Source organism: Phyllostomus hastatus, unplaced genomic scaffold, assembly GCF_019186645.2.
Source record: "Phyllostomus hastatus isolate PE091 unplaced genomic scaffold, TTU_PhHast_1.1 phas_contig_151, whole genome shotgun sequence".
Lineage (NCBI taxonomy): Eukaryota > Metazoa > Chordata > Mammalia > Chiroptera > Phyllostomidae > Phyllostomus > Phyllostomus hastatus.
Genome location: NW_025333616.1, coordinates 604,538 through 626,288, shown reverse-complemented (window position 1 = coordinate 626,288; position 21,751 = coordinate 604,538). Strand labels below are relative to the sequence as shown.

At 44.4% G+C, this 21,751-nt stretch overlaps 1 protein-coding gene across 1 annotated transcript; it reads right to left on the bottom strand.

Moving 5' to 3' along the window:
• Positions 1-10,232: 10,232 nt before the first annotated feature.
• Positions 10,233-21,129, bottom strand: LOC123813402 (NACHT, LRR and PYD domains-containing protein 2-like). The gene is made up of 7 exons (XM_045830396.1): positions 19,577-21,129; positions 17,471-17,641; positions 14,545-14,715; positions 12,756-12,926; positions 12,288-12,458; positions 10,771-10,938; positions 10,233-10,637 (listed from the first exon to the last, which is right to left on the bottom strand). Exons 1-7 carry the CDS (start codon positions 21,127-21,129, stop codon positions 10,325-10,327), a joined length of 2,718 nt encoding a protein of 905 aa, XP_045686352.1. The 3' UTR covers positions 10,233-10,324.
• Positions 21,130-21,751: the final 622 nt, after the last annotated feature.

The following is a 21,751-nucleotide window of genomic DNA, read 5'->3' as shown; positions in this document are numbered from 1 at the left end:
GATTCAAACCAGAGATATGGTTATGTTTCACCATTCAGTTACATGTTCACTGATTTCTCCAAATAATATTCTACAGTCTTCTATGCAGAGAATGTGTATATCTTGTGTTAGATATCCATCAGATATATCTACACTAACATGATTCTTTTATTAAGATTTGTGTATTTATTTTTAGAGAGAGAGGAAGGGAGGGAAAAAGAGAGGGAGAAAAATATCAACATGCTAGAGAAACATCAATTGGTCGCCCCTTGTATGCACCCCATTCAGGGACCTGACCCACAACCCAGCATGTGCTCTGACTGGGGATCGAACAAGCGACCATTTGGTTTGCAGGATGATGCCCAACCCGCTGAGCAGCACCAGTCAGGGCCACAGTGACACGATTCTTATTTCGTGAGTGGTGTCATTCTTTAAATAATGTTATTGCTATTGTTGGTTGCTGGTATTATGAAATAAAATTGACTTGTGTCTGTTGAATGTGTATTCAGTGGTCTCACAAAGTTCACATCTTGATTTTAGCAGTTTTAGGTTATGTTTAGTTCAAAAATGTTTAGGGTTTTTTTGTTTTTCTAACATTGATTTTTCACAGTCTTATTACTTATAACATCCAGGACATGGATAAGTAGGAGTAAAGACAGCAGATGTCCTTTTCTTATACTAATATTGGGGGGAATATTTTTAATATTTCACCATCATGTAAGCTAGTCACTACAATGTCTTGTCAATGTTGCCCGAGTTAGAAAACTCCTTTCTATTCTTCTTGTGCTAAAATTTCTTTCCATTTGAAGATAAGAAAGAACACATCCAATGAGACTAGTTAAGAGGCCCTTACATTATTCTAAGTAAAAGTTGATAATTACTCAGAGAAGGTGGGCACCCCTGACATATTTTAGGCACAGAAGCCAGACTTCATTTTATTGTTTAGAAATAGCCCTGGTTGGTGTGGCTCAGTGGATTGAGTGCTGGCTGGCAAACCAAAGGATCACTGGTTTGATTCCTGGTCAGGGCACATACCTGGGTTGCAGGCCAAGTCTCTGGTGGGGGTTGCATGAGAGGCAGCCACACATTGATGTTTCTCTCCCTCTCATCTCCCTCTCTTCCCCTCTGTCTAAAAATAAATAAAATCTTTAAGAAAAATTTATTTTAAAAAGAAATGATGGCTGAGCACATGGCCAAGTCAGAAAAAACTCTAAGTTGGTAAACTGGGCAACCAAGTGGAGGAAGGAGACATTTTCTTCTAATTCGCATTCATACCCCTTGGTGTTAATATAGAGGCAAACCATGAGAGGTATGGCAGGAAGAAGATATTTGGGGGCAGAGTCAGAGATGCAAATTAGCAATTCATCTTCCCAAAGTGAACTATGTTTCAATTGAAATATGACTGACCTGTAACATTGTGTAAGCTTAAGTTGTGCAGTGTGTTGATTTGATACATTTATACATTGTAACATGATCGCTATTATAGTTTTCGCTAAGCCTTCTATGGTGTCACATGGTTACTCCTTTTTTGTGGTGAGACTAAATTACGATCTAGTCCCTTAGCAATAATAAAATATTGCTGTCTGTCTTCCTTGAACTGTGCATTAGACCTCCAGGACTTATTTATCTACTACTTGCAAGTTTTTTTTTATTTAATTGTTGTTCAAGTACAGTTTTCTGTCTTTTACTCCCATCCCAGCCAACACCCCCCAGCCCTCCCCACCTCCTTCCCATTTCCACCCCCCTAGTTTTTGTCCATGTGTCCTTCATACTTGTGCCTGAAAACCCTTCCCCCTTCCCCCTGAAATTCCTTCCCCTCTCCCCTCTGGTCACTGTCAGCCTGTTCTCTATTTCAGTATCTTTGGTTATATTTTGCTTGTTTGTTTTGTTTTGTTGTTTAGGTTCCTGTTAAAAGTGAGATCATACTTGCAAGTTTTTACCCTTAAACATCATTTCCCCATTTCCCCCACCCCAAGCCCCTGGTAACCACCACCGTGTTTCTACAAGTTCCAGCTTCTATAGGTTTCACATACAAGTGAGATCATACAGTGTTTGTCTTTCTTTGTCTGACTTATTTGACTTTGCCTAATGCCCTTAAGGCTCACCCAGGTTGAACCAAATGGCAAGATTTCTTCCTTTCTCGTGGCTGAATTGTGTGTGTGTGTGTGTGTGTGTGTGTGTGTGTGTGTGTGTGTGTGTGTGGCAGGCACAGTTGTCCCTCTACACCACAACACTGCTCAAGCCTGTCTCCTTTGCTGAAGGACCATCTGGTTTTGTAGGTCAATGCTACAGTACCCCGGTCTCATGGTTATAGAAGAGGTGACATGTAAAGACTGAGCAACTGTATTCAAATATCAATTAAAAAATTCTTTTAAAGGAAAGAAAAAGCAAAGACTTAACACAGCATCTCTCTCCTGGCCTCTCCCAGCCTCTTCCTTCTGCATTTACCCAGGTTCTTGTGAATTCCCAATTGCAACAAGACAGGATCTCTCCAGTCTGCCTTCCTTGTCTTTCCTCATCCCATTTCATACAACAAATCTACTGCAGAATCAGGAGACATGGGAGAGGCCCCAATTTGATCTCTGCTAATAAAAAAAAAATTTTAAATTTTTAAAAACCTGTGTTCTTATGGCAACCTATGTCCCCTCTATCTCCCCTTTCCATTTGCCCAAAGTAGGGAAAGTCGATCCTTCTTAGAATGATGGCACCCTAGGATTTGCCACCTCTCCCCAGTTATGACCCCACCAGCACCACCCACCCCCAGGGAGCAAAGTTTCCCAGCTCTAACTTACAGACAGGTTTCGAGCTTCAGATTATTGAGCCAATTCTGCAGATGAAGGTACATCTCTCTAGACTTACCAGCCCATGGATGTGGAGACCGATTTCCCTGAGGAATTACCGACACCTCCTGTCCCTCCTCAACCCCTGGAAACTGGTTTCTCACCCCACCGGTTGTTTTCATGACAAACACTAATGAGCTTCCTGGAACTCACAGTGGACACTTCTGAGCCTTTTATCTGTGTTCTGCTGCTGGCTGCCTCTGACCACTTCCTTCTCGCCTTGTCACTTCACCGGCTTCCTCTCTGCATTCGACTGTTCTTGCAACACCAGCTTTGCAGCCTCTCCAACACCAGAGCTCTGGGGTTCTCCTGCAGACCCTCCTTTCTCCGGACACAAGTCTAGGGGGATCTCATTGACATCCATAGTTTCAATTTCTCCAAGATGGATAACCAAACATGTTTCACTGAATGCTAATTTTTTTTCCTGGAACTTCAGGTCATTTTATGACGTGTTTCCAACTAATCTGAACTCATCATCTTTCTACCCACAAAACTTGTTCTCTAACTTGCAAAACTCCCCACGGTGTTCATGGTCACTTGGCTTTCTTCTCTACACCTACACTTATACTTCTGATCACTGTGAGGAAAATGTGTCATACGAATCAGCAGGTTGAATATACAGTTGAATAAATATACAGTTGAATATTTATGGGTTGTGGGTACAGGTGTATATTTTTACCATTTCTCCCCACAAGTGTCCTTATGTCTATTTGTCTTTTGACATTCTGGTCAGGTAAACATTATAGAAAAACATTATTTTCCAGGAGGTTCAGTAAAAAAGTGTGTAATGCATTTTTTTCATTTTCTTTAAGTTGATAGAATTTTACATGCTGAAACCTAAATAATCATATTCACCAATGTCACCCCAATACATTTAATTAAAAGATAAATGTTGATTATATGTAAGCATTTTAAAAGGTTCTTTGTCTTCTAAAAACTATAGGAGTGTATAACATAATATAATACATATAAGACAGTATAATAGTTTACTCGTATTCATGTCACATGTTTTCTATGACACACATATGTATCACTTGCAACTCACAGTATTTTGGCTGACATGTAGACATTGGTAAATACTTTTGCCTTCTGTGTTCCTGCATGTCACTTGAAACATATCACAAACCCTAACACATACTGTCCTCGCCTTTCCCATTAATCTTTTCCTTTAGATTGGCTATGACATACATGTCACATGTTTATACAGTACAAGTTATTTAGTTAATGTAACAGTTAATGTAATTCTTATGCAAAATGTTGCATGATGTAATGGTTAATGTAAAAAAACAAGATAAGTCAGTTGCTCACCTGCAAATCAGACTGTCATGTGGGTGGATATCTCTGTACTTGCATGTCACAGACTTTTCAAAATCAGCATATTATCCGGGTGTCTCAACTCCAGCACTACTGCCATCTGGGGCCAGGTAACTGTTTTGCAGGCAACACTCTTACCTGCTCAGGCGGCCATAATGAAACCCACAGGTGGGGGGCTAACACAACAAAAAATTTATTTCCTCACTGTTCTGAGGCAGGGAAGTCCAAGATCTAGGTGGTGACCGGTTTGGTTCCTGGTAAGAAAGCTCTTCCTGGTTTCACTGGAGCCCTAGTCAATTTGCTCACTTTCCTATGTTCAGTTTTAAATATTTTAGTGTTTGGTTTAAGTACTTGTCATGGAGAGTTCCACATATTAAACCTGATTCACAAATAGCCTTTTTTCCATGCATGTACCTGGAGAGAGACATTGCTTGCTTCCTCATTTTTTTGTTAATCCTCACCTGAGGATATGTTTATTGATATTAAAGAGAAAGAGAAAGGGGGAGAGAAGGGGGGAGAGAGAGAGAGAGAGAGAGAGAGAGAGAGAGAGAGAGAGAGAGAGAGAGAGAGAGACATCAATCAGGTGCCTCTCTTACGTGCCCTGACCAGGGATCGAACATGCAACCTTTTAGTGCACAAGACGATGCTCCACCCCACAGACCAACCCAGCCAGGATGCTTCTTCTTTTTATAAGACCACCAATCCTATTGAATCAGGACCCCACCCTTATGACTTTGTTTAACCTTCATATCTCCTAAAAGCCTTCTCTCCAAATACACTGGGGGTTAAGGGCTTTACCATATGCCTTTGGGGTTGTTGAGATAGACACACAATTCAGTCCACAGCAGTTACCTTCCTGGGCATTGTATGATGCTGAGCAGCTTCCCTGGCCTCTTCCCACCAGGAGTACACCCTCCCTGCCCTCAACTGTAACCATCAAAAATACATCTGGACATTTCCCAGTGTCCCCTGGAAGACAAAATCACCCCCAGGTAACCACTGGCTTAGGATGTAAACAGGATGTTGGCCAAAACCGTGGCAGGGGAGGGGCCTGCATGCAGGGAACCACTGGGTGAGGAAGTCGTGACTGTGTGAAGAAGAGCTGGCATGTGAAACAGCTGCGACACCCAGAACACCTACCCACCAGGCAGAGAACAGCAAGTGCAGAGCCTGCGGTGGGTGCACCCTTGGTGAAATAGCAGGAGGCCCAGCACTGCTGGAGCAGAGAGCCCCAGGAGGAACCCTTGTGAAATGTGAGTGGAGAGGTCAGCAGGACCAGATAGAGACCTTTTGGTTTAAAATGTTTTGTTTGTAAAATATCTCAATCTGTGTATCTTGTCCAGCTCTGCTTTTTCTCTTCTCATTGGCATGGAACCTAATGGAGAGTTCTCTAAAAATAAGGGTGCATCTTACTCTAAGCTGAGTTTGGAGAGCTGCCCTGGACTTGCATCCCTGCATGTCCCCCAATTGAGGGGTTGAAGGTGGCTAATTAGTTTCTGGCAAAGAATCATCTAAGCCAGGAGTTCTCCACCTCAGTGAGCAGGGATAGGCAGGAGAAAACTCCATTGGTGCCCCGGGGCTAAGATAAAGGATTTCAATACAGGACAAACACCCTGTTCTAAGACCGGTTGTTCCTGCTTTTTTTTTCTTTTTTAAATTTTTATTTTAATTGTTGTTCAAGTACAGTTTTCTGTCTTTTACTCCCATCCCAGCCCACCCCCCAGCCTTCCCCATCTCCCTCCCATTTCCACTCTCCTCTAGTTTTTGTCCATGTGTCTTTTATAGTTGTGCCTGTAAACCCTTCCCCTTTTGCCCTGAAATTCCTTCCCTCTTCCCTCTGGTCACTGTCAGCCTATTCTCTATTTCAGTGTCTTTGGTTATATTTTGCTTGTTTGTTTGTTTTGTTGTTTAGGTTTCTGTTAAAGGTGAGATCATATGTTCCTACTTTCTGGAAAAGCGCTGAATCATGGTGACTCATGAATGCACCTGCGCAGAAGATGCTACATGATGCCTGCTTCATTATAACAGCATTATAATAAATTACCATTGTGGGACCCCCTTCCCCAGTGACCAGTTAAGGAAAATCATGGGAGACCACATGCATAGTAGCTTTAAAGTAATATAACTACTTGTACATGTGTAATAAAAGCCCACCAAAACTAGCCAGAAAAGATCCACCCTATAAGAATAGAATCTCTCCAGCCCTGGAGGTCAATCTCTGCTTGGAGTGGGCCTGCTCCCATGTTCTGTGAAGTGTGCTATCACTTCATAAATCTACTCACTGTCATAATGCTATAAATTCTGTGTGTTTGGTTCAATTCCTTGTCCATGATCACCAAGAACCTGGTTACCAGTGCCCACCTGTGACATCAGCACTGTTGAAATTTGGTGTGGATAATTCTTCATTGTATGGAAGGAGGGGCTGTACTGTGCACTCCGGACTGTTTAGCAGCATCTCTGTACTTGACCCATCAGATGCCGGTAGCATGCCTTCTCCCAGCTGTACCAACCAAAGATGTCTCCAGATATTGAGTTAGGGAGTCAGGAGAGACAGGTATGCCCCCCAGGTGAGAACCACTGGGCTGAAGAGAAACCCAAGAAACTAGCCTGGGTTCCAGAGCAGTATCCAGGCAAGCTCCTAACAAATTAAGGGTCGGGATGGGAGGTTGAGCACTGAATCTACTGGTCTCCCCCACCACCACTTTGTCGTAATGGAATGTTCCACCTACTGTTTCCCACCCCCATGGGTCTATAATGGACTGCCCCACCTCTGGCTTCCCCTCTGGGTCTATGATGGAACGTTCTGATCCTGAAGGACCCAGACTAAACCCTGGCGTCACCCTGACCTCTGGCTTGGAATCTGGAATCGGGCGAGCTGGAAGCGAATGTAAAGTATACAATTCCGTAGCATTGGGAATATTCACAACATTGTGCAACCATCACCACTGTCTAGGTTCCAGAACTTTTCACCTCCCATCCCCGCCAAAACAAACCCTCTGCTCGTTAAGCAGTCATTGTCACTCCGCAGTCCCCCTCCCCCCACCCCTGGAAACCGTGCTCTTAGGGCCCCAAACCTGCCTCCCCCACCGGCGTGTACTAAAGAAGGGCATTCAATGACTAAGAGGTTGGGGGAAGGCCCCCCCTTCCAGCGCACGGGTCTCAGATTTCGGCCTCACGCGCAGGCCCTGCACGAGCCCTCAGGAGACCAGCCCAAAATCCATTGTTTCCTTCCTTCCTTGGGCGTCCTGCGGCCCTCCACGGGCTCTGGGGCTCACCAGGCTCAGCAGGGTGGGGCATGGCAGACGTGACCCCACAGCTTTCTGGCCTCAAGCCACTGCAGAGCCAAGCCCTGGAGGGGTTAGTGCTGGGAGGTCAGGTGGGGTTTCAGGCTGTGGGGTATGGGGGGGCTCCCCTGACAGGAGACGCCTAGGTTGTTAACACCTGCTGTGCAGAAAGATGAGAAGAAAGAATAACCCCTTCCTCTCTGTAGTTGCCCAGCAGGGGAACCCCAAAGAAGCTGCCGAAAGACACACTGTCAGACTAGAAGCCTTGCCTGCTCTCAGCAGTGGGGTTTTCAGCCTGGGTTCAATGGAACTGCTAAGGGAGAAAGAGAGAAAAATCATTTTGGGGCCCAGCTGCGTTTTCTCTCCACAATTAATTGGCTAGGCCACCAATTAATCAAATGTATATGTGTGATTCTGAGGCAGGAGGCAGTCAGGAAGGAAGCTCCCGAGGCCCCGCAGGGCTGAGGTAGAAAACACCTATACATGACAAAGACCCCCTAAGACGGGTTGTTCCTGTTTTCTGGGACAACTCTGAATCATAGAATGCGCCTGCGCGCTACCCCTGATTCATTATAATATCATTATAATGAAATAACATTATGGGACTCCCTTCTCCAGTAGCCAATCAAGAAAGTCATGGGAAACCACGCATGCGCAGTAGCTTTGAAATCCAACTCCTTGTACCTGCGCAGGAAAAAGCCCGCCAAAGACTAGCAGGGGGCTTCTGCCCCTATAAGAATAGAATCCCCCAGCCCACGTGCCCCTTTTTTCCTCTGCTCAGAGCTGGCTCACTCCCGTGTCCTGTGGTGTGTACTATCACTTAATAAACCTCCCCTCTTTCTTTATGCTATAAACTTTGTGTGTTCGGTTCAATTCTTTGTTCTCGATCACTAAGAACCTGGTTACCTGTGCACACCTGTGCACACCTGTGACAATTCTACATTGTGGCTGAGGTTCTGTTGCAGTGAACAGTTGACCAGGGAGAAAAAAACAAAGGGATTTCTAACTCAGCCCTGGTCACCAGGAATGTGGAGGCTGATCCACCGTGTCACAAAAACACCCAGAAACACTGGGATGATGCACACCAGACCACCACCTCACTGGCTTTGAGATCCTTATCAGAATCCTGACAGTTCTGTTCCAGGAACCAGTAATCAAGATGTTTGTCAAGACCAACACCCCTATGAGGACTCAAATTCCAAAGACTGAACATCATCAGAACCCCTTCTGTGCCTTTTTCCACATTCCCTTCCCATGCTTCTCCTACAGCGACTGGCTCCTGACAAGCTTGAGGGATGGGGTTTGTACCGGCCACCTTCTCAAATTGCCGGCATCCAATATTAATAACAGCGCAATTACAATCCAGTCCCCATCTCTGCTTTTTGGCTGAGCAGTGGCAGGCAGCTGGAGCCTGTGGACAGCTGACCCCTGGTTTCAGAATAATTCTGTGTTTGTGGGAGCTGTCGTGTGTGTTGTGGGGTGCTTAGCAGAACCCTGGTCTCTGTGCACTGAACGCTAGCACCACTGAGTTGCTAACTTGAAAATCCAAAACTGTTTCAAGTTCACAGACAGGAAGCAGATTTGTGGTTTCCAGGGGTGGGGGGAGAAGGACTGTAGAGTGACTGCTTAATGAGCAGAGGGTTTGTTGTGTTTTTTTGTTTGTTTGTTTGTTTTGGGGGGGAGGGCGGTGAACAGTTCTGAAAACTAGACAGTGGTGATGGTTGCACAATGTTGTGAATATTCCCAATGCTGCTGAATTGTACACTTTACAATGATTGAAACAGTACTTTGATATTCTGTGTGTTTTGCCATATTAAAAAAAAATATCTCCCACCCCAGGTCAAGTCTCCTTCCATCACTACTTATCCCCCTTTCCCTTCTTCCACCTGGAGACTGTTATGCTAAGTGAAATTAGCCAGTCAGAGAGAGACAAATACCAGGTGACCTCACTTATATGTGGAACCTAATGAACAAAATACACTGATGAATAAAATAGGAAGAGGCATGGATACATGGAACAGACTGACAGCTGTCAGAGGCCAGGGGGGCAGACTGGATGAAAGAGTATGAAGGGATTACCAAAGAGGAGACATGCAGGACCCATGGACACAGACAATAGCGTGGTGATGGCCAGAGGAAAGGGGGATGGAGGACAGGGGGAAAGTGGACAAAGGGGGTTGGGAAATGGGGCATCTGTTATAGTGTCAACAATAAACATAAATAAACAATAAATTGAAAATAATAATCAATAAACACCGCTTGGGAGAGGGGAGGAAGCTTAGCAACTCCTGCTTTCAAATACCTTCATTAGAAAGCTGATGAAGAAAACCACAAACCACACCCATTATGTAGCTTCATGGGGCTACAATTAAGTTAAGCCAGGAAATACCTGAGGTAGGGCAGACTACTAGGGGGCAAAAATCGACAATCACCTATAAACTTGGGGCCTATTAATAAATGCAGCTTCAACCCTGGCTGGTGTGGTTCAGTGAATTGAACGCCGGCCTGCAAATCAAAGGGTTGCTGGTTTGATTCCTGGCCAGGGCACATGCCTGGGTTGAGGACCAGGTCCCCAGTGGGGAGCACACAAGACGAAACCACACATTGATATTTCTCTCCCTCTCTTCACCCTCCCTTCCCCTCTCTCTAAAAAAAAATAATTAAAATCTTTAAAAACATAATAAATGCAGCTTCAAACATAATGCTTTGCCTTTATTATTCTGTATCCTCATGAATGAAAACAGACATTTGATATAAAGTGGGTACGTGAGTTGTGCAGAATGTACTGTAAACTAGAGGGTGTAAGCCAGTGCTCAATTCTCTATTTTGACCCAGTGATTAACCTGTGACTGTTTGGTCTTCATCAGTGAGATGTCAGAGAGACCAGCAATTTACTGGAGCATTATCTCAGGGTGTCCAGAAAAGGAAGTCATCATAGGAGGATCTGGTCACCCTGGCATTCTGACTATTGATTGTCAGCTTGGGGTTACTGTCTTTTAGTTCCTGCAGCAGCTTCTGGATTACCCCGCTGGATTCATCCATCTTCAGCCTGAGGGTCATCAATGGACTGGGACTTTGTTTCAAAGCTTCCAAGAGCACTGTTATTCCACCCTGCCCCAACATGTTCTGGCCCAGGTCCAGAGCCTCCAGCTTCTGGTTGCTGGCAAGAGCAGAGGCAAGATCCTGGCAACAGAAAGATGAGATAGAACAGCCACAGAGCCTGTTGAGAAAGAGAACAGGTGCCACAAATCAATGGCTGAACAAGTCCTTATGCAGAACACATTCTGACTTGCTAGGGACATATAGTGAAGAAATGGGGGGAAAAAAACCTTTCAAAGAAGCAAAGCACCTACCCCAGGCATTTTAGGTTGCAATCTGGCTTCTTCAAAGCCTCACAGAGAAACTGCAATCCCATAGCTATGGGATTGAGACCCAGGTCCAAGTGTGTCAAACAGGAGTCTCCTTGGAGAAGTCTCGCGATGTGTTTGCAGCCACGTCTGGTTATGTTGCACTGATACAACCTACCAAGACAGTCATAGGTGAGAAGTCTCATATCCATTTGTGACACATGCCCGGTGAGGCAGCTGTTATACCCAGGACCATATAGCTTCTACCTCAAGCTTCCTACTTTCAGGCAGGCTTGTATATAACATACACGTGGGATGATGGTTATGTTATATCCATGTACCTAGGTGGTGGGGTGGGGGGTGTGAGGGGGGACTGGCCTTTGACTGCTGCCTTTTATAATGAATAAACACACACACACACAGACACACACACACACACACACACATCCTAAGATTCAGGTCTTCCTATCTTTTGATTTTTTTCTACTTGCTACTATAAGCAGAATACTTGTTTTTCCTTTTCAGACTTAAACTATTGGGGTATGTCTACATTAGCATATATCATTTGTTTTGTTTTGTTTTCTAATTTTTTTATTTATTTTTCAATTATAGTGGACATGCAATATTATGTTAGTTTCAGGTGTACAATATAGTCATTAGACATTTATATAACTTACAAAATGATACCCCCAGTAAGTCTGGCACCATACATAGTTATTACAGTATTATTGGCTATATGTCATACTTTAATCCCCATGATACACATATATCCTAGATTGAGACATCAGGTGTTTCTAGGACCCACTAGAAGCCATAGAGATAACTGGCAGACAGCAGTTTTCTAGAACAGCAAAATCCCCAGAAAAATTAAAACCAGACAGAATTTCTGAGCAGAACAGGCCTCCAACTCTACACAATCTTTTGAACATTACCCTACCTGTGATTCTAATGGGCACATGCTGGGCTTGTGCCCAGGTAACAAGGTCAGCAAACTACAGCCCATAGGTCAAACCCATCCCACCAGTTTTTTTGTAAATGATGTTTTACTGCAACACAGCCACACTCATTCTTAGTCTACCTGTTGACAGGACAGTGGCAGAGTTAGATAACTAGAACAGAGATCATATGGGCCCACAAAGTCTAAAATATTTACCATCTGGCTCTTTGCAGGAAAAAAAAATTTTCTGCAAAGAAAATCCTACCCTATGCTCTATGCCCTATAACCCATACCCTGTAACTCAATGCATTCCCAATTGCAGGAACTCAAAAAAAGAACTCAAAGAACATACATGAAACGTCAGACCTGAGGACCAATCTGGCCAAATTCCCAAAATACAAAGAGGCCAGAAGGTAAACTTGGCCCTGAAAGGCAGGCAAATATTAACATCTGTGTCTACCCAACCTTTTCCTCATTTGTGGCAGGCTGTTGGCAGATTCATTGAAGTAGAATCGCTAAGTGGTCTCCTATCTGTTCTCTGCATCCAGCATGCCCACACACACACACACAGCCCATGGGGACTTACACCAGAGTCTGTAGTTGACAGTCAGGGTAACTCAAGCCCTCACACAGCAGCTGCACTCCGCCATCCCCAAGGTCGTTCTTGGCCAAGCACAGGTGTGTCAGCCTCTGGTTGACAATCAAAGCAGATGAGAGCTCCTTGCAGCAGGCTCCTGTCAGGTGACACTTTTCCAACCTGCAAAAGCACCCCACCCATGGAAAGACAGTGAGAACATTTCCAAAGCCCAACCTCCTCAGCTGATAGCTCTTCTTATAAACTCCCCACCTACTCTATCTTGTGCCATGAAGTACCAGCAATGAGGGAAGGGCATGCAAAAACGTGTGCTTCATCTGCCTGAAGCAAAAATGGAAACCCAGAGTTGTCTACCTCAGTAGGAGGACCCTCACAGGTTGCTCTGTAAGTCCAGCGTTAGCACTGTTCTCTGTATGACCCAGAACTAAAACAGAGATGGGCTACGGAAGAGAGACTTACGACAACCTCTGCAGGAAACACTTTGGGTATCTCAGCGTCACACACAGCAGCTTGACACCCTCATCCCAGAGCTCACTGGCGGTAAGGTCCAGAAACTGCAGGGACTGGTTGATTCTGAGGGCCAAGGAGAACTCATCCCACTGTGGAAGGATGTCACGACAAGACCCCAACCTGTGGGGTACACGGCAGCAAGTCATTCTCTCGAGAGGACAGAGAGAGACCGTATCAGCTTAGTACACTTCCCCAAAGATTGTATCCTTGATCTTCATCATGTTCTGTTCCAATATGTGTGCAACCTATTGGAGATCGTTGATCTCCTTTGCTTCTTCAAGTATCCCCATGGCCATTTGATCAACATCCAGCCTCATCGCACATCTGTAATACAATTCTATGTGAAGTTTCAACACATTATTTTTTATTTTTTAATCCTCCCCTGAGGATAAGACTTTTTTTGCATTGGTTTTAGAGATAGAGAAACAAGGGAAGAAACATTGAAGTGAGAGGAAAAACATTACTGGGCTGCCTCTCGTACATGCCCTGACCAGGGACCAAATCCACAACCTAGGTATGTGCCTTGACCAGGAATTGAATACACAACTTTTTGGCATATGGAACAACACTCCAACCAACTGACTCATCTGGCCATGGCATCTGCTCAATCTCACTTAGGTCTAGATACATGGTTCTATAGAGAAAACAAATAATTCCTGATACTCAAAAAATTTAACTTCATAAATTATTAAGGAATATTCCAATTTAAACAAAGAGGTATAGCCCTGGCCATGTAGAAGATGATACAGGTTCCGTGTCAGCCATTTGTCCTTTTGAAGCCTCAATGCATCTTTTAGAAACATCAGCCCTGGCTGGTATGGCTCAGTGGATTGAGTGCCAGCCTGCAAACCAAAGGGCCACCAGTTCAATTCCCAGTCAAGGCAAATGCCTGGGCTGCAGGCCAGGTCCCCAGTTGGGGGCACATGAGAGGCAACCACACATTGATGTTTCTGGCCCCTCTCTCTCCCTTCCCTTCTCTCTAGAAATAAATAAAATCTTTCAAAAATTTTTTAAAAATGAAACATCATTTATCAGCAGTTTTTCCAATTAAATGAAAACAGCACCATCATCAATTATCAACAACAGAAAGAGCTATTCTTTGTGCCTGGACCCTAGGCAAAGCATTTCACACCTCACGTTTTATTCAATTCCCAAAATCCCATTTTATGGATAAAGAGATCATATAGGTCATAAACATCAGAGCAAGGATGTGAGCCCATTTCCAAATTCAAAATCCGGCCCTGTCAGCCAGTACCTCAGTTTGCTACTCTACTGAGTCCAGGAGGGGATGGTGCCCTAAAGACAGATAATGATAATCAGAGCCTTCGTTATGCGCATTCACTGAGGAAGCGGGAGTGTCTCAAAGCAGTGGGCCACCATGAACCAGGACCCTCGATGTTTTACGGGGGTCACTAAGAGGCCAATCTAAGTGGATGGCTGCTCTGAAATCACAGCACAAAGGCAACACGCTGCCTGAAATATCACGTCCCAAACCTAGAGGCTGACACAAAATTCTGGGTCCTAAATTCTTTGCACTTAGGACTCATAATTCCATGCAGGAGACCAGCTGGCTGGAGAGAGCATGGAAGCTGGAACCCCGACCAGGTTCTACCGGAGAATACGCTTCCCACCGCACCCCCCCCCCCGCCCCCTGCCTGATTGGCAGGACGCGATGTCCAATCAGAGCAGCTCCCTGTTGTCTGTCCCTCACCCAGCACAGAGCAGTGTTGAGGTCTACCTGAGATACCGCAGGTTGCAAGTCCTGTGCTTCAGGGCCTCACACAACAGCAGGAGCAGCATCGTATTGCTGTGGACACCGCCTTCCAGGGTCAAGTGGGTCAGGGTCTTCTTACCAATGAAAGCCAGACAGAAGTCCCCATATGCATCCACAGGGGAGACGTTCTTAATCCTAGGAAGAAACATACAAGAAGGGAGCAATTCCATCTTGGGTGTCCAGGGGGTTGGGAATCTGAACGCCTAGTGAAATGAGATGTCTCCAATCAGGATAGAAAGGGGGAGGGTGGTCAATACTCTGACCTGAAGGACAAGTCAATGGAATGATAGATGGAAAAGAGAAAAATGAGGGCTTTGAATAGAAGTAGGTGGTGTTGGGGACATGGAAGATGGAATCAGATGAAAAGGACCTTAGCACACTCTTCTCTTGGCTCATGCTTTTCCCCAGATCCTTATGTTTTGTATTATATCATTTCCTTTTGCATTCATCTCACAAACCTCTTCTTCAACCTCTCAGTCCCTACTTCCTTTTTCTAATAACAAGAAGTCACTTCTCCCTATACCTCCACATGGTCTCTCTATTTCTACAAAGCATTGCTGATGTAGGCTACCATAAGTTCTGGTTTTGAAGTTAGCAAATAAATTGCAGACTCCTTGATGATATAGATCAAGAAGGTATTTTTTTTAATTTCCTTGTCAGCTAGCATGATTGTGGAATTTTAAATGGGATTAAAATAAGTTCTAGACAATGCATAACATGGATTTTCTCTCATCAAACTCTGGGCTTCAGGAATAGCAAAAACTACATACCTATCCATAATTTCTTCGAATGTAAATGAGTTAAATGCTCCAATCAAAAGACATGGGGTAGCTGAATGGATAAGAAAACAAGACTCAAGTGTCCACTGACAGATGATTGGATAAAGAAGATGTAGTACATATATAATGGAATATAACTTAGCCATAAAAAATAATGAAAGCTTACCATTTGTGACAGCATGGATGGACCTAGAGGGTATTATGCTAAATGAAATAAGTTAGGCAGAGAAAGACAAATACCATATGATTTCACATATTTGTGGAATCCAAAAAACATAATAAATGAATATACAAAAACAGAAACAAAAAGAAAAGAAACAACTCAGCATTTAAAATATTGTATACTCTTTCAAAACCAGCAACTGGTCTTACAATTCTTGACCCTTCATTTCTGGATAGAGAATATTCTCTGTTGCTCATCCAAAAAAAGCTTTGGAATTAAGTTGTCTGCACAGAGAGAGTCAGAATAAGGAAGATGCCACCAGTCCAGAGCCCCTCCTTAAATTGTCCTAAACACTTAATGACACAAATTAGAAGTGTCTTCTTTTTTTGAATTTATTGATTCTTTAGAGAGAGAGAGATAGGCATTGATTTGTTGTTCCATTTATTTATGCATTCATTGGTTGATTCTTGCATGTGCCCTAACTGGAAATTAAACCTGAAACTTTGGCATATTGGGATGGTGCTCCAACCAACTGAACTACCCAACCAGGCTCAGAAGTGTCTTCTCAGCCTTGTTTTCTATAATACCTTACAAACCAGGGCAATGTAAGCCTTTGAAGACCATACAGAATAAATTGACACCTGTTCCAGCATCAGCCTATGTCAGGTTTTGTTGCTATTTGTCACCTGACATCAGCAGGTACAGTCCATCGCTGTAGGGCACAACTATTGCTACCTTTTCAGTGACTTCACTAAAGCTTCTAAGGCATTATGGTGTAGGGGAAAATTTCAGCAACAGAGAAAGGGTATCCCTTGAACCTGCATTGGTTGAAAAGGGTGCCCTCATTGTTACCTGCCCAGGTGGCCCACATCACCATTCACATCCACCACAGCCTACCTCACTCAGACTCACTTCTCAACCCCAGACCACACATGAGTTTTAAGGTTATCATTAACTCATCAACACATTCTCTTCTCACTCTCTTCATGGTTTTTTTTTTGCTTATTTTTTGAAGTTTTCAATTACAGATGACATTCATTAGTGTATTAGTTTCAGATGTGCAACATCATAATTAAACACATATAATTTATGAAGTGATTCCCCCAATAAGTCTACCACCCACCTGACACTCTACAGAGTTAGGGCAATATTGTCAACTACATTCCCTCTGCTGTACTTTGCATCTCTGTTAACTATTTGGACCTTCCAACTTGTACTTCTCAATTCTTTTGCCTTTTTCACCAATCCTCTCAACTCCCCTCCCATCTGATGACCATCATTCTGTTCTCTGTATTTATGAGTCTGTCTGTTTCAGCAACAACTTCTTATTCATGTATTTGAAACTTTTCTCTCTAGAGTATTTCCCCAAACCCACCTAGGTCTACCTCAGACATTCATGTATCTCTATTTCCCATGGGCCAAGTTTCAAGTGCACCTCATAGGAGGTGTATTGAAGGATCCAAACTCTTGGCCAAGTTTCATGAATATGACTTCATGTCGCATCATTCAAATGTATCCACAGTGAATGTTTGCAAATATCCAAACTCCTGGACAGATTTCATAAAAATGACTCAATGTGATATATGATTTTCCCACAGAACACCTTTAAAGATAGGAACCATTTCATTTCTTTGTATCCTGAACACCTGGCTGGTCCGAGCCTGGTCAGATAATAAAATATTGTTCTCCCAATCAAAACGCTTGGGGACAGCCCTAACTAAGTGGCTAAGTTGGTTACAGTGTCATCCCATATGCGAAAAGGTTGCTGGTTCGATCCCCAGTCAGGGCCCATATGGGAGGCAACTGATTGATAATATCGATGTGAGAGAGAAACATTGATGTTTATCCCTTTCCCTCTCCCTCTCCCCCTAAAAATCGATAAAATCAGGTGAGGATTGAAAAAAAACAATGCCTGGAAACAGCCTTTGTAAGGTTAGCTTCTACTTACACGACCTTCTGGAGATGACAGGTGGTGCGGGTTATCTGCTCACAAAGAATCCTCACAGAGGACGGACTCAGGACACTTTGACTCACATCCAGAGAGCTCAGGTTCTCATTGGAACTGAACACGGAGCAGAGATCTGTCCAGAGATGAAGAGCATGGTGGTCGTGCTTCCACCTGGGAGGAAGGGACCAAAAAGAGCACCTGTTAAAACTACACATGGGATTCCACATATGAGGGAGATTGTATTGTATTTGTCTTTCTCTGACTGGCTTATCTCACTGAGCATAATGTCCTCCCAGTTTATCCATGCTGTTGCCAAAGGTAAGAGTTCCTCCTTTTTTACAGCTGCATAGTATTCCACTGTGTAAATGTATCACAGCTTTTTTATTCACTCATTTACTCAGGACACTTGGACTGTTTCCAGATCATGGCTATTGTAAATAATATAACCATAGGGGTGCATATATTCTTTCTGATTAGTGTTTCAGGTTTCTTAGAATATATTCCCAGAAGTGGGATCACTGGGTCAAAAGGCAGTTCCATTTTTAATTTTCTGAGGAAACTCTATACTGCTTTCCATAGCAGCTGCACCAATCTTCATTCCCACTAACAGTGCAAAAGCGTTCCCTTTTCTCCACAGAATCAAATGAACAAGACAGAGGCATGGATACGTAGAACAGACTGACAGCTGATAGAGGGCAGGGAGTGGGAGGACTGGATGGAAGAAGGTGAAGGAGTTAGCCAAAAAACAAATACATAACCCATGGACACAGACAACAGTGTGGTGATGACCAGAGGGAAAGGGGGTGGGGAGGTAGATGGAGGTGGGCAAAGGTGGGGAAATGGTGACTGAAAGAGACTTTGTTTGGAGTGATGGGCACACCATGCAGTGAGCAGATGATGTTTTATTGAGTTGTACACTTGAAACCTGTATGGTTTAGCAAACCAGTGTCACCCCAATAAATTCAATTTTTTGGAAAATTACATATGGGGAAAGTAATGAGAATCAATAGGTAGTCCTGCAAAGGAAACAATCAACAAAATGAAAAAGCAACCTACAGAATGGGAGGAAATATTTGCAAATCATACATCTGATAAGGGGCTGATATGCAAAATATATAAAGAACTCATACAACTCAACAGAAAAAAATCCAATTATAAAATGGGCAGAGGACCTGCATAAACATTTCTTTCAGGATGACCTACAGATGGCCAACAAGTGCATGAGAAGGAGGTCAATATCACCAGTTATCTAGGAAATAGTCAAAACCATAATGACACCTCACCTCACACCTGTTCAAAGAGACACTATCAAACAAGAAGAGATAACAAGCATTGGTGAGGATGTGGAGAAAAGGGAACCCTCATGCACTGTTGAGAAGAATGTAAATTGGTGCAGCCACTATGGAACACAGTATGGAGCGTCCTCAAAAAATTAAAAATACAGCCCTGACTAGTATGACTCAGTTGATTGGGTGTTTTCCTGCAAAGTGAAAGGTCACAGGTTTGATTCCCAGTCAGGGCACATGCCTCAGTTTTGGATTCAGGTCCCAGTCAGGGTGCATACAAGAAGCAAATGATCCATGTTTCGCTCTCACATTGATGTTTCTCTCCTCTTTCTTCCTCCATTCCCCTCTCTCTAAAAATCAATTAAATGTATCCCCAGGTGAACATTTAAAAAAAAAAAGAATTAGTACGGAGGCAACATATGTGAAATGTTGAGAGAGCCTAGGGACTTCCTGAACCCATTTGCCATGTGAAAACTATACCACTAAAATGAAAAAAGGCTGATTCCAGGTGGGGAGCACACAAGGGTGTAGACATGTCACATTATAAAGGTGTACACCTGAAGTGTATATCACGTTATTAATCAATGTTACTCCAATATACTTCACAAAAATATTACAGGTTCCAAAGTCTCCATTCCTAATCTGAACATCATAGTATCTGTCTTGAATGGTGAAGCTGGTGAGAAGAAATTCCAGCAAGAAGAAAAGATTGACCTTAAACTCCATGGACCAGGCTACCGCCTTCTCCAATGGAGCCTGGAGGAGGCCAAAGGTGGAGAAAAGGAGAGTAAGAGGGGGCAGTTCTTACCTCTCCTCCCACATGTGTGAGTCTGAGGCTTCCTCATCCTCCAGGAATATCCCCTTCTCCACTTGCAGTGAAATCGTCTCCAAGTTCTGACAGTGCTGGAGACAGAACGCTGAGTGCACAAGGTCCACTTTGTTTTGCAAATGCAGGCACATTTCCCTGGTGTGGGCCGTGGCCTCCTTCACAAGCATCTCCTCCTGAGATTCGTAGAGACAGTACAGCACCTCCTTCACATCCGTGGTTGAGGAGAAGGGATCAGTCCCTTCAGACAATGACGTCAGTAGCTCCTGCTTGATCCCAGGCCGCACTGGGCAACCGAAGGTCGTCTCCAGCTCCCTGGCTCTCTGCTCATTGGAGAGGCCGAATAAGAAGTATCTCACATGCGCCAGGTTGGGGTTCTTCAGTCTTTCTTCCTTCGAGAGCAGCATGTGCAGGTCCCCGATGTCCAGCCTGCAGCTGGCCTCATCTTTCTGCTCCTCGCTGTCCAGAATGTAGAACACAGCAGCCAGAAGCTGCTGGACACTGAGGTGGATGAACGCGTAGCAGCCCTTACAGTCTATGTCCTCCTGGAGGATGTTCTTGTCCAGGAAAGGCTGGAGGTCAGACTCCTGGAGCCCCAGACTCCTGAAATCTTCTCCATCCAGCGTGGACATCTGCGCCCAGAGGCCCCCAGCAGCCAGGAGACACACTGCCCTCAGTGCAGCTGCCAGGGGCCCTCGGGGGCACTCGGCAGGGACTGGCGTGAACTGGCCACACAGGAAATGCAGGAAGAGTGAGGTGGTGGTCTGGCAGGTGGTGGCAGGGTCTTGTCCTTGCTCCATCTGCCGGCTCAGGCACATGCAGGTGACCCAGCACACAGGGGGCATGCAGCCCATGTGGAACAAAGCCGGGTTGCTCCTCATGGCCTCGAAAGCTCGCAGGGCTTGGTCCTCTTGCTCAAAGTGCTTCAGGAAGTAGTCCCTCCTGCCCAGCTCTGAGAGCCCCTCTACCTCTATGAGGACAGGCTGCTCAGCCAGGAGCCGGAGCTCCCTCAGGACACCCGGGCGTGTGGTGACCAGCAATGTGGCCTTGGGAAGCAGTTTCCTCTTTAGCAGACTGGCCAGCAGGATAGGCACTGGCTTCTGCTTCTTCCAGTCACCACAGATGTCATGAATGAGTGACCCCGAGGGGACCCTCAGCTCATCGAAGCCATCGATGACAACCAGGATGTTCTGGCCTTGGTCTGGGATCTTGGCCTCCTGTACATCCAGCCTGGTCTTAGATAGCAGCTCTGCAAATGTGCAGGTCCCCTGGCGGTTCATCTCCTTGCATCTGAGATAGAAGGCAAACTTGAGTGTCTTGGGGAGCTTGTCCTGTCTCCACTCGAGCATCCACTTCTTGGCCAGTGTGGTCTTCCCGATGCCTGAAGGGCCATGCAGCACCGCGGTCAGTGGCCTTAACTGTGTGGGTGTTTTGGGATTCCAGAACGATGTGACTTTTTGGCTTCTCGAGGTGATTTTGTAGTGAAAGTCATCACTGTCTCCAGGCCAAAATGTATGCTTCCAGATAGAATAAACTTTCTCCATCATGTTTCCCTCTCTCTCCGTTTCACCTGTAAGGATATGCAGTAGGTGAAAGTTGGGGCGGCCCATGATTATATTTAACTGGAAAGTGAGAAAGGCCAGGCAGAAACAAAGTATCTTATACTGTACTAAACATCAGATGTATGACTATAAGATAGTATTTACCCACCTGTTTTTTTATTATTGATTTGAGAGAGAGAGAGAAGCATTGATTTATCATCCCACTTACATATGCATTTATTGGGTGATTCTTGTATGTGTCCTGACTAGGGATTGAACCCACAACCTTGGGATATCAGGACAGAGCTACCTGGCCAGGGATCCACCTGACTTTTCTCACCTCCAAGACCCCTTCTGTCTCACCCAGCTTCAGGTGATCTATTTTTCACACTTGTGTGCACTCTGTAAAATACTCATAGCTGCAGCTTGACCCACTGGATTATTTGTACTCCCTAGAGCAGACACCATTGTAGACAAAGAACACTATAAATATCCTTCAGTCTACTTTATTTTTATTATGGTAAGATACACATGACATTTTTTAGCTGTTTTAAAGGGTACAATTCAGCCCCCCACTGTAACAAGAGCAAACAGACTGGAAAAAAAAGAAAAAAAAAAGGAGAGACAG